This window comes from Mesocricetus auratus, unplaced genomic scaffold (genome assembly GCF_017639785.1).
Source record: "Mesocricetus auratus isolate SY011 unplaced genomic scaffold, BCM_Maur_2.0 Super-Scaffold_100676, whole genome shotgun sequence".
Classification (NCBI taxonomy): domain Eukaryota; kingdom Metazoa; phylum Chordata; class Mammalia; order Rodentia; family Cricetidae; genus Mesocricetus; species Mesocricetus auratus.
Genome location: NW_024429266.1, coordinates 115676252 through 115690883, shown reverse-complemented (window position 1 = coordinate 115690883; position 14632 = coordinate 115676252). Strand labels below are relative to the sequence as shown.

The 14632-nt window shown below is 52.7% G+C and overlaps 2 protein-coding genes across 4 annotated transcripts; both read left to right on the top strand.

Moving 5' to 3' along the window:
* The first annotated feature begins 1141 nt into the window (after nucleotides 1-1141).
* On the top strand, nucleotides 1142-5405 carry Hoxa9 (homeobox A9). 2 transcript variants are annotated; one of them, XM_005085872.4, is made up of 3 exons: nucleotides 1142-2679; nucleotides 2853-2942; nucleotides 4027-5405. In XM_005085872.4, the coding sequence occupies exons 1-3, from the start codon at nucleotides 2121-2123 to the stop codon at nucleotides 4263-4265; spliced, it is 888 nt and encodes a 295-aa protein (XP_005085929.1). In that variant the 5' UTR covers nucleotides 1142-2120; the 3' UTR covers nucleotides 4266-5405. The 2 variants fall into 2 exon arrangements, with proteins under 2 accessions (XP_005085929.1, XP_005085930.1); XM_005085873.4 differs by having other exon boundaries at nucleotides 2266-2942.
* A 5068-nt stretch (nucleotides 5406-10473) lies between these two features.
* Hoxa7 (homeobox A7) lies at nucleotides 10474-13831 on the top strand. Of its 2 annotated transcripts, none has more exons than XM_013125087.3 (3): nucleotides 10474-10651; nucleotides 10794-11377; nucleotides 12313-13831. In XM_013125087.3, exons 2-3 carry the CDS (start codon nucleotides 11069-11071, stop codon nucleotides 12670-12672), a joined length of 669 nt encoding a protein of 222 aa, XP_012980541.1. In that variant the 5' UTR covers nucleotides 10474-10651; nucleotides 10794-11068; the 3' UTR covers nucleotides 12673-13831. The 2 variants fall into 2 exon arrangements, with proteins under 2 accessions (XP_012980541.1, XP_005085935.1); XM_005085878.4 differs by having other exon boundaries at nucleotides 10486-10651; nucleotides 12356-13831.
* The last annotated feature ends 801 nt before the right edge of the window (nucleotides 13832-14632 follow it).

Sequence of the window (14632 nt, the reverse complement as noted above, 5' to 3'; positions counted from 1 at the left end):
AGAGGTTTGTGATTATACCCATTTTTTTGTTTCTAGATGTGCATACAACCCTTTTCACGTCCAAAAGAAAGCAGGAATAAAAAGCTGAATCCGATCTCTGGGCTCACAAAAACAATATCTGCTTTGGGGAATTTCCCCCCCTTCTGCCCACCAGTAAACAGAAGCTTAATACTCAATGCCTACTGCTTATTTTGTAATTCTTCTGTTTGGAGACTAGTGTTGTTTTAAAAAACTATTTTAATGAATAATAATAACAATAATCCATGTCATCTCTGAGTAAAAAAATAGTGAAAAGGGCAGCCAGACATGCTTTGCCACTTACAGACAATTACTATTAAGAGCAGAGTTATACTCCAGGATTTTTTCTTAAATGAAAATCTGAACCTCAGAGGACTGTGGATATTTAGAACACCTTGGGTTATGCTGGGGGAGGGTGGGGGGGATTGACTTGGAGGAATTTTCAGGGAAAGGAAAATATTAGGGGGGAGGTGACTGAGGCCACATCCAGTCCCTGGTGTTGGTCACTTTTCTTCTTCCTGCTGACAAGCCAAGAAGGGGTTTGTGTTCCCGGAGTTTCACAGCCTTCCCCTGAGATTAGAGCCTAATATCACAGGGATTCCTGTCTTCTGTGATAGGAATGTGTTAGTGTTAGAAGGGTTTGCTTGAACTGTTTGTGAGGAAGAAGGCAGAGACTAAAGATGGGAGTGTCTGGGGCCAGCAGTTGTACTGATGGTGAAGGGAAATAATGAGAAACATGCTCGTGGAAGGCGCAGGATTCACACGTGAACTTAATTACAGTTCCTAGGAGTTGTTACTTTGTGTTCTGAGCTGGGATGGGGTCACCCCCACACACAGACACACAATTAACAATAGTGGCTGTGGCCTTTTTACTTTCTGCCATCCCCAAAGACTCTAAGGGGTGAGAAATACCATCTTCTATTTGACCAAGGGATAGGATTAAAGTCAATGTCCCCTGCTCCTCCCCGGTTAATCTGTAGCACTGGACTTGAGCGGTAACCGCCCAGTTTTGGGGATCTCTGTTGCTCTGTTTTGGGGATAACCAGGCAGTGGTGTTGGAGTTAGGAAGGAAGGAAAAGGGGAAGGACGGGAGGAGGAAGGGAAGGAAGGGAAGTGGGGTGGGAGAGAAAGGAACAGGGAAGGACCCCAGAGGGGCTCACACTGGGCCTGGATAGGGCCACTATAAATGTCTCTTTTAGGATAGGTTGCCCTTTAGCAGGACAAACTCTCTTGGCACCAGTGTTTTCCCCCAGCTCGGGCCGGGGCGAGGGCTTTACAGATGATGGAGCTGGGAACCGGGTCGCTGGCTGAGGACTCAAATTCGCTGAACCGCCTGTGTTCAAAGTCGTGGGCCAGGGCCCAGGCGGCGCTTGGCTTGTGACACAATTAGGTCCTCAAACCCTTGAGGGCAGCTGGCAGTTCCCTCCTTGGCGGTTCCTCTGTGGAGCCTTTCCTTGTGGAGCAAGGACTATGTGGTTGTACCATCGAAGGGATGGTGTGTCGCAGCCGGGGAGGTGGCCAGGCTGTTTGAGGTGGAAAGAGCCTTGTATTTGACTTTTTCGAGGGAGGCTTGGGGGGAATCTCGCATCTCCGAGGACCTAAAGGATTATTTACAGGGTGCTCACCAACCAAACACAACAGTCTAATTTAACCTTTGCAAGTCCTCGTAAATTTTTACAGAGAGCTGCAGCGAGGCAAAAGAATCTGTTGGTCGTTGCTGACTTCCTACCAGCCTGTGTGGCTTCCGAAACAATAACTCCTTATGAAATATCATAAATATAGATTTAAATACAGTAGAGTGAGAATGCGATTTGGCTGCTTTTTATGGCTTCAATTATTGTCTAATTTTATGTGAGGGGCTCTGCTGGCCGCACTCGCACGCGGGACCCGCGCCTTCCTGATGGCGTGATTAATTGTGATATAAAATAGTCCGCTTAAGAAGTGTGTGTGTGTGTGTGTGTGTGTGTGTGTGTGTGTGTGTGTAGAGGGGGCTGGCAAGGAAGAGTACAGAGGCAAGGCCAGATTTGATCTTTTAATCTTCGTTGGCCACAATTAAAACAAACCAGATCGTGGAGCGGCGCGATCCCTTTGCATAAAAACATATGGCTTTTGCTATAAAAATTATGACTGCAAAACACCGGGCCATTAATAGCGTGCGGAGTGATTTACGCGTTATTGTTCTGCTGGGCGGACACGTGACGCGCGTGGCCAATGGGGGCGCAGACGCCGGCAACTTATTAGGTGACTGTACTTCACCCCCCCCTGGTGCCACCAAGTTGTTACATGAAATCTGCAGTTTCATAATTTCGGCGGGTCGGGTTGGGCCGGCCAGGCGCGGGCTACTGCGATGGCTACCACCGGGGCCCTGGGCAACTACTATGTGGACTCCTTCCTGCTGGGCGCCGACTCTGCCGAGGAGCTGGGCGCTGGACGCTATGCGCCAGGGGCCCTGGGCCAACCCCCGAGGCAGGCGGCGGCGCTGGCCGAACACCCCGACTTTAGCCCTTGCAGCTTCCAGTCCAAGACGGCGGTGTTCGGTGCCTCGTGGAACCCGGTGCACGCGGCGGGCGCCAATGCGGTGCCTGCGGCTGTGTACCACCACCACCACCACCCCTACGTGCACCCCCAGGCGCCCGTGGCCGCGGCAGCGCCGGACGGCAGGTACATGCGCTCCTGGCTGGAGCCCACGCCCGCTGCGCTCTCCTTCGCGGGCTTGCCCTCCAGCCGGCCTTATGGCATTAAACCTGAACCGCTGTCGGCCAGAAGGGGTGACTGTCCCACGCTTGACACCCACACTTTGTCCCTGACTGACTATGCTTGTGGTTCTCCTCCAGTTGATAGAGAAAAACAACCCAGCGAAGGCGCCTTCTCCGAAAACAATGCCGAGAATGAGAGCGGCGGAGACAAGCCCCCCATCGATCCCAGTAAGTGTCTCCTCCCTGCAAGCCGGCCGCTGCCTCCACGCCGGCCACCGGGATCTCTACCAGCGCGTCGACTTTCTCTCGGGCCTGCCTTCGTCCTCGATGGGAGCTTCTGGATCTGGGGTCGAGAACCAGAAGTTGGTGTTTGGAACACCTCGGATGTGGGCCCCTAGTGCAGAGAACTGTTTGGAGCAGGCCGGGCCGGCTGAGGGAAGGGGAGGAGGATGTTGCCGCAAGAGGGGGCGGGGCGGGCGCAGAGAACAGAGCCGGGATCCGCCGCCCCTCTGCTGATCTACCCTGGCCCGGGACACACAGACTTTGGGCTGTTCTTCGAAAGTAGCCCGGAGAAGTCTTTTGTGCGGCTGGATCGTTCACTAACTGCCGGCGGCGGCCACAACGTCAGCCGGGCAACCTGACCCGGGACGCTCGGGGAGACCCGTGATTCCCTCCACTTCTGGCTTTCGGGCGGCCGGTGGCTGCGTAAACCCTGCCCAAGAGGAGGCTGAGGGCTCTGGAGCCAGATTTATTCAAATAAAGTAGAGACCCGATCAAAGGCCTTGAGGCATCCTGCCTCCCGCCTGGCTCCCACGGCCTTCCGGGAAGGTCAAACAGAGTGGGGGCAGTGGCAGAGAGAAGCCGGGGAAGGGGAGACAGCGATGAGAGAGAGAGGGGGGGAGAGAGAGAGAGAGAGAGAGAGAGAGAGAGAGAGAGAGAGAGAGAGAGAGAGAGAGAGAGAGAATATTCTTGTTCCTCTTGTCGCATGAGCACAGAGCAGCCCGCTCTTTGCTTTTTTGCTTTGCTGGCAAAAAGAATATATTTCCACATTTCACTCTTACACAATGTGCAGACTATAGGAGGAAGGAGAGCGGGGGCCGGAGAGAGAGGGGGTGGAGATGGGAGGGGTGCTGTTGTAAGTGGCCCTCCTCCGTGCGTCTGTCTGCCAGGGCTTCATTGTGTTTTCTCTAACAAATTCAGCAGCGTCCTGCACTTCGGCCAGAGCCGGCCCCCCCCCCGTCCCCCCAAGAGTCAACTTCACACCCATCCAGGATGCTTCTTCTTCTAAACGCCGTGTCTCTCTCCCCCGCAGATAACCCGGCTGCCAACTGGCTTCATGCTCGCTCCACGCGGAAGAAGCGCTGCCCCTACACAAAACATCAGACGTTGGAACTGGAGAAAGAGTTTCTGTTCAACATGTACCTCACACGGGACCGCAGGTACGAGGTGGCCCGGCTGCTCAACCTCACCGAGAGGCAGGTCAAGATCTGGTTCCAGAACCGCAGGATGAAAATGAAGAAAATCAATAAGGACCGAGCAAAGGACGAATGAGCTGGTCAGGGCTCATTTGGAAAAGAGCAAGCTAGAAAGAAGAAAAAGAAAGGACTGTCCCCCCTCTTCCTCCACTCCCCCAGCCCCAGCCTCCACTACCCGCCCAAAGTGGCTCTAAACCCCGGGCCTCATCTCTGCCTGGCAGTCCCTGCTCAGGCTGGCTCCTAGGCCTGCGGCTTTATTGGAGGAGGTATTGTAAGCTTTCCATTTTCTACAAGACACACACACAAGGGAGGGCATTAGCGCTGATGGCTGTATGTGCTTGCTTGTATATATATTTAAAAAGAAACCTACCTGCTTCTGACTTAAAGCAAAAGGGAAAAAAAACTACCTTTTTATATATAATGCACAACTGTTGACGGGCTGTATAGTTTTTAGTCTCTGTAGTTAATTTAATTCGCTCTTCGTGTGGCAGATCACTCTGCTAAAATACTTGAACACTGTGTTTTATTGTGGTAATTATGTTTTGTGACTCAAACTTCTGTGCTGGGTGAAGCACCCATTGTGATTGTGGAAGCTAGAATTCAATTTGAACTCAGGTTGTTTATGGGGGGAGATAAGCTGTTGCATAGAGTATAGCTCTGTAGTGGAATACTGTGTAACTAGACTGTCAGCCTACGATTGTAAACTAGCTGTAAGGATTTCCCAGTGAAATCACACTTGGAAAGAAAAGGGAGGTAGTTCTCCAGGATACATAGATTCATGATTTCTCTACTTTTGAAATGTAGGCATCTTCATCTTTACATACTCTAGACTCCAGTCTTGTCCAGTGTATATAGCATCTCCATATTAAAGAAATATTCATAATCAAACAAGCTTGAAGATTGTTTTTGCACCAGAGGAGAAGTGAGGAAATTCGGAGCTATACATATGTGCAGAGGGTTACTACCTATGGTTTATGCTTAATTTTAATTGGGAGACATGAGTGCTTATTGTAATGGAGTTAATTTTATTGATAATAAACTATACACCAAGAAACCGCCATTGGGCTACTGTAGATTTGTATCCTTGATGAATTTGGGGTTCCCATCTGACTGAGCATACACTGTATATTTTGCAATAGTTACCTCAAGGCCTACTGACCAAATTGTTGTGTTGAGATATTTAACTTTTGCCAAATAAAATATATTGATTCTTCTACTTTGTGCGGGTCTGCTCTTTGCCCCTTTTTTTCCTGGGTATATTATCTGGGTGGGGGCTGGGCTGAAGTGAAGGGGAAAGAGCCCCATTCCGTCTTCAGCAAGGTGCTGGAGCCAGCGTCTGTGGAAACCAGTCGGGTCAGGCCTAATCACTCCGGTGGAAGCAGGGGCGGAAAGCTGGGGAGGCCTTGTGTCTGAGCTCCTGGACAGAAGCACCGGGCACCGGTGGCCAGCAGCGGTGGGAGAAAAGCCGTTCTTTCATCCCGGTGCCTCAAAAAATTTCCCCAAACATGGACCCACCCAAAGGGCTGGGGCCTTTGGAAGTGGGGTGGTCGAGCTGAGGGGTGCAGGGCCAGACGCCGAGGGCCTGTGGCCAGCTAAGGAGGCTGAGGAGACAGACAACAGCCAGAGGTGAACAATGAGGGGGCTCCTTCAAATGTTTAGGGCTTTTGGGGAGATGGAAAAGCTGCACCCACTGGGTCCTGCCAACCGGCCCGGGTGGGTTGGAGGGCGGGGGCCAACATCCTACACTGCCTAGCCTCCTCCGGAGCTTGCACTGCTAAGCACCTCCGGAGCTTACAGCCCCACAGAAGCACGCCTTAGCAGGCGGCAAGCCCCGAAGCGCCATAAAAGAAAATGAGGGCTGTTACCCTTTATGGGGTGTAAAGGGCTGCGTTGGGGGTACGGGTACAACTTCGGAGGCTCAAGCGCCTTCCAGATGGAGCCAGAGGATGCTGCTTTGCTCCCCCCACACCCACACACACAACTCCTTTGCTTCACCCTCCTCCCCTGCAATGCTCTTTTCTAAGGAGGGAAAGGGGGACCAGGGTGTGGGGCGGATGGGGCGCCCCCACCCCCAATGCGCCGCCAGGTTGGCACGCCCTCTGTTGTTGCAGACAGAAAGAACTTCAAAGCCTGGGCAGTGAGGGTGTGCCATAAAGGAAGGTCTGCGAACTGTCTGGAATTCGGCTCTTAATGAGTTTACAACTGTCCAGCTCCAATTAGGGTATCCCACCAAAACCCTTTCATTTGTTTGCTCTGTCTGCCGCCGATAAAGAGACTGCGGAAACAGCCCTCTTTTATGGGCGCTGCCCCTTCAGCAGCGCGGATTCCCGGCTCCCTGAGGATCCCCGGGGACAGGGTCCTTGCTCCGCCTATGGGAGTGGGACGCCGGTCGGGTCACCGGTGTGGCCGAAGTTCACGCGGGCCAGAGCAGCTGCGGCTGCAGTGCCCAGAGCAATCCAGGAGATGGCAGTGTGGCTCCACGCAAGAGACACTCCCGCCGCCATCTCCAGCCGCCGCGACCTAGGAAAGCTCCTAAAATGTCGACTTGAAGCGCGCCTTTCTGGAATGGGATCTGCGGGAACAGCAGTCGTATATTTTCCCTGCCGCTCATGCCAACCTGAAAGCCTCCCAGAGACACAAGCATGCGCCAGGGCTTGCCTGACCGTCGGTGCTCGCTCCTCCCAGCCCCCATTCCGAGACCGCTGTGTTGCATGGTGGCAGCAGCGGTGCGGGTGCGGATGGACGGTGCGGGTGCGGATGGACGGTGCGGGGCCGCGGCTCAGAGAGCTGGTTCTATTCCAGGGTCACGGTACTCATCACAGCAGTGATCTAGGGGCAGCGAGGCGCTCGGGGACGGTCATTCACGACAGAACGACAAGGGGACGGACACCTACAGCCCTAGGACCAGATGACCCCACAAAGAATGCAGCCGGTGGCCATGGGTCCCGCCGACCCTCGAGGCCCCGGAACCTGAGACCTTTTTTTAGGGACCGGTACCGGACCTAGCGAGCCAGCACCAGAAAGACAGAGAAAGCCCAGACGTCAGGACTCGGCCCGTTGGAATGCCTGAATTTAAAATTAGGCGGCTGAAAATGGGTTAGTTATAAAATCATATTTGGTGGCTGTCTAGCGTAGATCTGCCGTGAATTTGGCCGCACTGGGGTAACTCAGGGCATAGACTAGGAACTGTTAGGTCATTCGAAAACAAATGATACATTTAAATAAGTAGAATAACACCCTAACTCCAGGATTGGCGTTCACGCGGTTGAAGTCACTCTTGCTTCTTTGACAGAGGTATGAAATGCCAAGGCTACTCTGGCGTCGCCGGCTGTGGAGGCAAGAAGCAAAAATCCCCACTCACTCCCAGCCCACATTTAATGCTAGAGGGGGACAAAGCCCAGAGCAAACGCGGCCCAGTGTGGGATGGTTTCGGAAAGAAAACACAGGAGCGAACACAGAACCAACCCTTGGAAGCGCTGCGAATAAAGGCTGTGCTGTGCATTTATTTGGGTCGTAATAGTCTCGGCCAAGCCCACAAAATGTTTATGACTCGCATCTCCGTGCTGAACACGCTGTAAAACTAGGGACTCGATTTTGGCTGACATCTCTCCTGGGTCTCCGTCTCTCTCTCCCTCCTACTCTCTTTTAAAAATCTTCCTATATACACGTGGGCATTACAGACACACATCATCATTATATTTTCGTATGTAACACACGCTACTTCGCAGCCTCTGCTTGTAGGAAGGGTTTTATAGCTTCCTGGAGAGTTACCGGTGCTCGCCTATCCTAATCCTCAGAAATTACTCTTTATGTAACTGCACATAATCAGAGAAATCGCTGACCGGTGGACACAAATAGAAAGCTCCTTTTTGCTAACAATGGAAGTCACAGGTTGGCGGCACCCATTTTCTGCACCGATCACAGAGGTCCCAGGTAGGTGCGGGCCTCCAGGAGCTCAGAGGCCTGGTGAACTGCCTAGGCAGCCAGGATCCCTTGCCCTTGGCCGAGTGGCGGCCGACTGGCAGGCTGCTCTCTGGTCTTCGTTGCTTGAGAGGCTTCGCTCAGACAAGACCCGGCAAGAAACTGAGCTCATTTATTCACTCCGGGCAGGAATTGGTATCGGCATCCAAGCTCGAAACCTCTCACATGTGGGGGACAGAAGCTGAAATCGGCAGCCTCTGCAGGGAAAGAGGATAGAAACATTTAAAGACCCCAAACCCGGGATCAATGAACTCTCAAGAAGTGCTGCCAAGGGTTGGGTTAACATTCTAAATCTAGATTTAAATATTGAAGACTATTTGGCACGGGAAGCATAGGAAACACACTCTGACAGTAGGTTTGAAAGCATTGAGAAATATTTAGATAGTTCTGCAGATTAAAAACTGGTTTATAAGGCATCTTCTCCAGGGCCTGGGTTAAATACTATGTGAATCTTATGCATAACAGATACATTTCTGTCAAATAAGTAGGGAACCAATGGCCAAAGAACATAATTAAATAGGCCTTATTGAGAGTTCGATTTTGTTCAGAATTTTGTGTTGTGAAGTCTAGCCAGGGAAGAAAAACCCAGAAACGAAGGGAAAGGTTTTCGGTGACCTCGGGGACCCTGCTCAGTTGGAAGACTTGGGCCCAGAAATGCCCAAACCTGGAAAGCAGCAGAATTTGGACCCTATTTGACAAATGGGGACAGAGACTCTTGCCGGGACGCCTTGGTCGTGCCAGGGCCAAATCTAGAAGACCTTCTTAGGCGTGTGAGTGTGATTTTTCCTGTGCTACCTCGAATCGCTCTGCACTCTGGTTGTCAGGTCTCCTTCTAAAGGAAAGTTCCACTTTAAACATAGTCGCTTTGGACTGCTCCAGTCGCCCGAGTCTAGACAGACCGCCGCAGCCTGCCTAGTCTTTCACTTTGCGCCTTGCTCGGTGTCACCCCAGGAACAATTTATTGGTCTAAAGCCGCCTAATTTCGCCTCTTTGATCTCCTAGCCTTCTTTTTGTTTGCTTCGTCTTCCTTCGGCTTTTTTTAGAATTTTACTTTTCTGTTAGAAGATGCTGTTATTTGGATTTTTCCCCTTCCTGTTTTATCCCCTGTTTCCCATCCTGATCCACCTTTGTAAAGGGGATCCCGGATATGGCCGCCCCAGGGTCCCTATGCTCTGGGGGAGATAACCCAGCTCCCACCTGCCCTCCTCCCCGCCAAAGCCTGGGCCCTTTCTAGGTAGGCGCTGGGGCTCCGTCGCAGCGGGGTTTGAACCATTCTTCCTCTTTTGTGATCCCAAGACCCCCTGAGAGGTTGCGGTGAACGGGGGGTGGGGGCAGCCTGGACCCACTGAAAGTGATAAGAAAGTGCTTTGTACACCAGGAACCAAACTCTATAATTTAGAGGAGAATTTCCGGGGCAATTCCATTGTGAAGTCGGGTTTATGATGTGCAATCCAGTTGAGCAGTAAAAGGTGGCCAGTCTTCCAGCACGGCCTGGGCAGTTTATGAGGCGTTTAGGGAAAGGGCTCACCCAAATATCCTCCAGAGAGCGTTGGGCAGCAGGGCCTTCATCTGACTTATCACTGCGTGGGAGTCTGAAGCCCCCCAAGGCAGGCCCCCGGGGTGAGTGACTGTTTGGGGGAGAGGGGAACGAGACTGTGCTTGTGAACCAGTGCTTAAGCGAAGCTGTAAGATCTGCATGACCCCTGTGAGGACTCTCTTATTTGCTTTTATAGTCTCCTAAAAAAACTGGGGTTCTATAGTGGGCTATAGCCTCAGTCCCTGATACTCCCCCTCTTTTCTCTCTAAATCAACTCTGAGTCTACTGCTCCTTGGCCCACAAGGTGGAGGTCCCGGAGTAGCTTGGCTGAGAGCTGCCAGAAACCTCCCAGTATGAAAGATGTGTGTAGAAAATTGTGGACCCGAATTTCCAAGCTGTCGGAGGATGACCCAGTTTCCCCGTGAGCCAGGCGTAGTACCAGGGGTTATGGGCAGGACAAAGGGGGTGTTGAGCCACCGACTGAATTGCTGCGGGCCAGCCAGGTGCCTGGGAGCGAATGCAGCCAGTCTGCCTGCATTCGCTCCTGTGCGGGAGGAGGAAAGGGAATCCCATGTTAATAAATCTGTTGGCAAATGAGGCTCATTAATAGATAAATATTTCACTGCTTCCTTTAGGGCGGATAAACAGTGCTCCGCAGATTAAAGAAAGGAAGCTGGGAGACATTGACTTTATTCGAACCACATGGCTCCAGTTTTGTGGCAGCATTCTGGCTGCTCAGCTAGAGGAGCCGGCCCACTGGAGCACTGGAGCATCAAACCCGGTCTCAAACGTTCTCCTGCTCAGAAAGAGAGGTGGGCAAAGAGATCTTCCTCTCAAGACCATCTTTGTGGGCCGACAGGTTGCAGAGACCCTGCAGGGGCCTGAGTCTGCAGAGTGGACGCGGACAGGGCAATCCACACACTGGATCTGGGGTTCAGGAATAGGTATGAGGTTGTGGGGGACGAACCCTGCCTGAACCAGGCTCAGGCGCCGGGATGGGGCTCGGACTGCGTCGGCGTCCCGGGCCGGCGGGGTGCAGGCCGCTGCGTGGGCCGCGTATTTGAGCCTCTTCCCCTTCCATTCTAGGCGGCCGCCGGCCCGTGGCGCGAGACCACCTGTGAGGGCTGCTGAGATTGGCGGAGGCGGTCATGTGGGCGGTCACGTGCCGCGGCGAGCTCCGTCCAAAAGAAAATGGGGTTTGGTGTAAATCTGGGGGTGTAATGTTATCATATATCACGCTACCTCGTAAAACCGACACTGAAAGCTGCCGGACAACAAATCACAGGTCAAAATTATGAGTTCTTCGTATTATGTGAACGCGCTTTTTAGCAAATATACGGCGGGGGCTTCTCTCTTCCAAAATGCCGAGCCGACTTCTTGCTCCTTTGCACCCAACTCGCAGAGAAGCGGCTACGGTCCAGGCGCCGGCGCCTTCGCCTCCACCGTGCCGGGCTTGTACAATGTCAACACCCCCCTCTATCAGAGCCCCTTCGCGTCTGGCTATGGCCTGGGCGCCGACGCCTACAACCTGCCCTGCGCCTCCTACGACCAAAACATCCCGGGGCTCTGCAGTGACCTCGCCAAAGGCGCCTGCGACAAGGCGGACGAGGGCGTGCTGCACGGCCCGGCCGAGGCCAGTTTCCGCATCTACCCCTGGATGCGCAGTTCAGGTAGGCGGCCTGGCCCGCAGGGTCGACTTGCGGGTGGAGCGGAGGGGCGGCGGGCGCGGGGCGCGGGGCGCGGGGCGCAGGGGACCGAGAGAGCCCAGCCTGACGGCTTCCAGCCGGCAGCCCCGCAAGTCCCGGTGGCGCTGCCTTTCTGGTTTTAATTAGAGCTGAGGCGCCATTGCGTGGAGAGACCCATAGCATTGTATGTAAATGAGGCTCATAAAACTTTTTATGGCCCAATTAATGGGTTCGATCCTCGTAAATTTATTTAACTCTATTTGCCTTGGAATTTTTACAGTAAGTTTCTCGCTATTCTCATAGTCTTTCTCTCCCCCTCCCTCTTTCTTTCTCTCCCTCCGTTTCTCTCCCTCAGTCTCTCTCCCCTATCCCCCCTCTTTTCCTGTTCTCCATTCCTTTCTTGATTGCAGCTGTCGCCACCTTTTCTTTCAGCCTAGCTTTCTTCCTCAAAGGCAAGGAGAGCCAGGACCTCCGGGACCCCATACCCACCCCGTGCCAGAGGCCATTTCCAGACCCTAGCCGGAGCAAACGGGACAGAGGGTGGGATTGCCACGGGAAGGGCCTGTGCTTGGCGCTGCCGAGGAGGGTTGCCCACTTTCTAGCAAGGCTGGGGAGCGGCTGGGCTTGCCTTTGAATGGTAAAAGTGCCACTCTCTATATTTACAATTTCCCTTTGTCAAGGGGAAGCAGGACATTGTAGAAGCGTAGCCGGCTGGAAAGACCGGTTGTAAAGTTGGAATCCTGCTCTAAGGCTCTTCACAGACAGGCCTGCCTGTCTGGCCCCGGGAGTCTTCCGCTCACACTTCTCCTCCCCCAGCTCAGCTGGGGGCGATGGGGTTTGCGCCTGGGTTTGTGCTGGGTGGAAGGTACAGGCTCTTGGACTGCGGACCTGACTAAAGCACTCTTCTGTCCACATCCCAGTCTGCTTGTCTGTTTGTCTATATGTCCAAATTTCTGCTCTCAGGACCCGACAGGAAGCGGGGACGCCAGACCTACACGCGCTACCAGACACTGGAGCTGGAGAAGGAGTTCCACTTCAACCGCTACCTGACTCGGCGCCGCCGCATCGAGATCGCTCACGCGCTCTGCCTCACCGAGCGCCAGATCAAGATCTGGTTCCAGAATCGGCGCATGAAGTGGAAGAAAGAGCATAAAGATGAGAGCCAGGCTCCCACTGCGGCCCCGGAAGACGCGGTGCCCTCCGTCTCCACGGCAGCTGCTGACAAGGCCGATGAGGAGGACGAGGAGGAAGAGGAGGAGGAAGAGGAGGAAGAGGAATAAAGGCCCAGGCCCAGGGCCCTGGCTGCACAGGACAGTCGGAAAAGCGTCTTTAAGAGACTCATTGATTGTAGTTACAAAAATGGGGGGGAATAAAGTGTAAAAAAAAAAAAAAGAGAAAGAGGGAATCAATCCCCACCCTCATCCCACCCACTCCATCACCCACTCTAGCTCCCAGGGGGAGATTAGGTCACCTTGGGGACCCTTTCTGCCTCTGAGGACCCCCAGTAGATACCCCCAACCCTGGGTCAGTGTTGTGCACTGGCACAGCCAAAATACTACCTAGCACAGGCCTCCTTGAGAGGCACCCCCAAACTACCTATGGTCCCGGTCCCAGGGGGCCACCACTCCTAAGAAGCTCCCTCTGCGTCCTAACAAGTGGCAGATACCCAGCACCCGCCCCTCCCCATCCCTGCAAATACATGATCAGTACTACCTACTAGGCCTAAACTACCTATTTCATGCTGGCCAGCTTTCCTGCTTCTCCGTGCCCGCTCTTCCCAGGCCAGGCCTTGGTGCTTCTAGCCGACAGTCTTTGGGGTCACCGAGGCTTCACTAACAAGGCAATGAGGTTCAGGGACCAGGGCATTGGCTTCTATTTAAATTGAAAAATAATATATTTATTCCAAAGCATACCAAATGCTGCATCGTAGAATCCCTCTTCCTCTGGCTTTGGTACCTGAAGTTCAGGGCCATTGCCCTTCCTTCTGGAGGGAAGCAGTCCTGATCTGGCTGCAGACCTCTGGAATAGCTTTGGCTTTGTGGGACTAAGGAGATGTTCCCAGCCTCACTGTCCCTTCCCTTGCTTCTGTGTCCTACTGTTCAGCCATGTCAGATATGTATACCCTGACTTTTCCTACCGAGGACAAATGCTGTATATTTGAACCAGATTGTTTTTGTCATTTCTATAATCTTGGAGCTCATTTGTAAAGGAATGTCTTGACTTGGGAAGATGTTTAATTGGGTGACTTTGTAGCATGGTGTGTTGTATTGAACCAATTCTGTAGCGGGTGAAAGAGATCCAATACCCACCCCGGTGCCCATTGTCTCCCTTGTTGTCCCATGTCCTCCTTAGACCCAGCCTGGGGTTCAGGGAAGGCATGCTTCCCGGCCCAGTTACCTATGTTTTATGTAACAATAAAGATGCTTGGTGACAAAGAAACATGGACTGCTTTATCCAGAGGGGCTGGGGCAAGGGGAGGTGGCCATAGCTTAAGGGCGAGCCCTGGCTCTAAGTCAAAGGACCATGGGGAAGCCAATGTGCAGAGACTGTCCTTGAGTCCAGATTTTAGATATTCATGCATAAATGTGTCATGTCTCTTTTTCCATGCTTTGTGTGTAGATTTACATGAATATGCGTGTTTCTACTTTTGTGCGTGGTTGCTGATAGTTTTCATAATTGTGTACATTTCCACATCCATAATGTGTGTATCTGTGTTGTGTGCTAACATTTTCCATGTCTATAATTGGATGTGTGAGTTTCTGTGTCCATAACTGCATGTTTTTCTATGTCTGCGCGCTCATTTTCTGCATCTATAATTATATATGTGCCTTCCTCTTTCGCAGATGTTTTGTCTGGCTATTGTGTGTGCACCAATATCTAGATCCATTGAAAAAAGCTATTAGTTAACACAGTCCATTCTACCTATGCCCCCCCAAACTTCCATAAATTCCAAGAACGAATTCCAAATTCAACCTTTCCTGTAAAGGTGTAGACTGAGCTCTGAAAGGGTATTACCTACCCTGCAACTGATTCCGGATTCCGTATGCTCCCTGGGTCCAGCCCCAGAGTAGGAAATGGGATTGGGGTCCTTGCCGCAGCACCCACACTAGCCTTTAGTAGAGGCGAAGATGCCCCAGGGCCCAATACTGCAGCGGAGGGGTTCTGGGATTGCCACAGGCCTCAGACCTGGCTGTGCAACCCAGGCAGGTCCTGTTGCTCAGGAGGGACTGTGCTGGGGAA

Excerpts from the sequence above, each read along its gene's own strand:
- Hoxa9 (XM_005085872.4), top strand. The coding sequence starts at position 2,121 with ATGGCTTTTGCTATAAAAATTATGACTGCAAAACACCGGGCCATTAAT. Across the intron at positions 2,680-2,852 it reads GCGGCAGCGCCGGACGGCAG|TTGATAGAGAAAAACAACCC; the intron begins GTACATGCGCTC and ends GTTCTCCTCCAG. Across the intron at positions 2,943-4,026 it reads CAAGCCCCCCATCGATCCCA|ATAACCCGGCTGCCAACTGG; the intron begins GTAAGTGTCTCC and ends TCTCCCCCGCAG.
- Hoxa7 (XM_005085878.4), top strand. The coding sequence starts at position 11,002 with ATGAGTTCTTCGTATTATGTGAACGCGCTTTTTAGCAAATATACGGCG. Across the intron at positions 11,378-12,355 it reads CCCCTGGATGCGCAGTTCAG|GACCCGACAGGAAGCGGGGA; the intron begins GTAGGCGGCCTG and ends TTCTGCTCTCAG.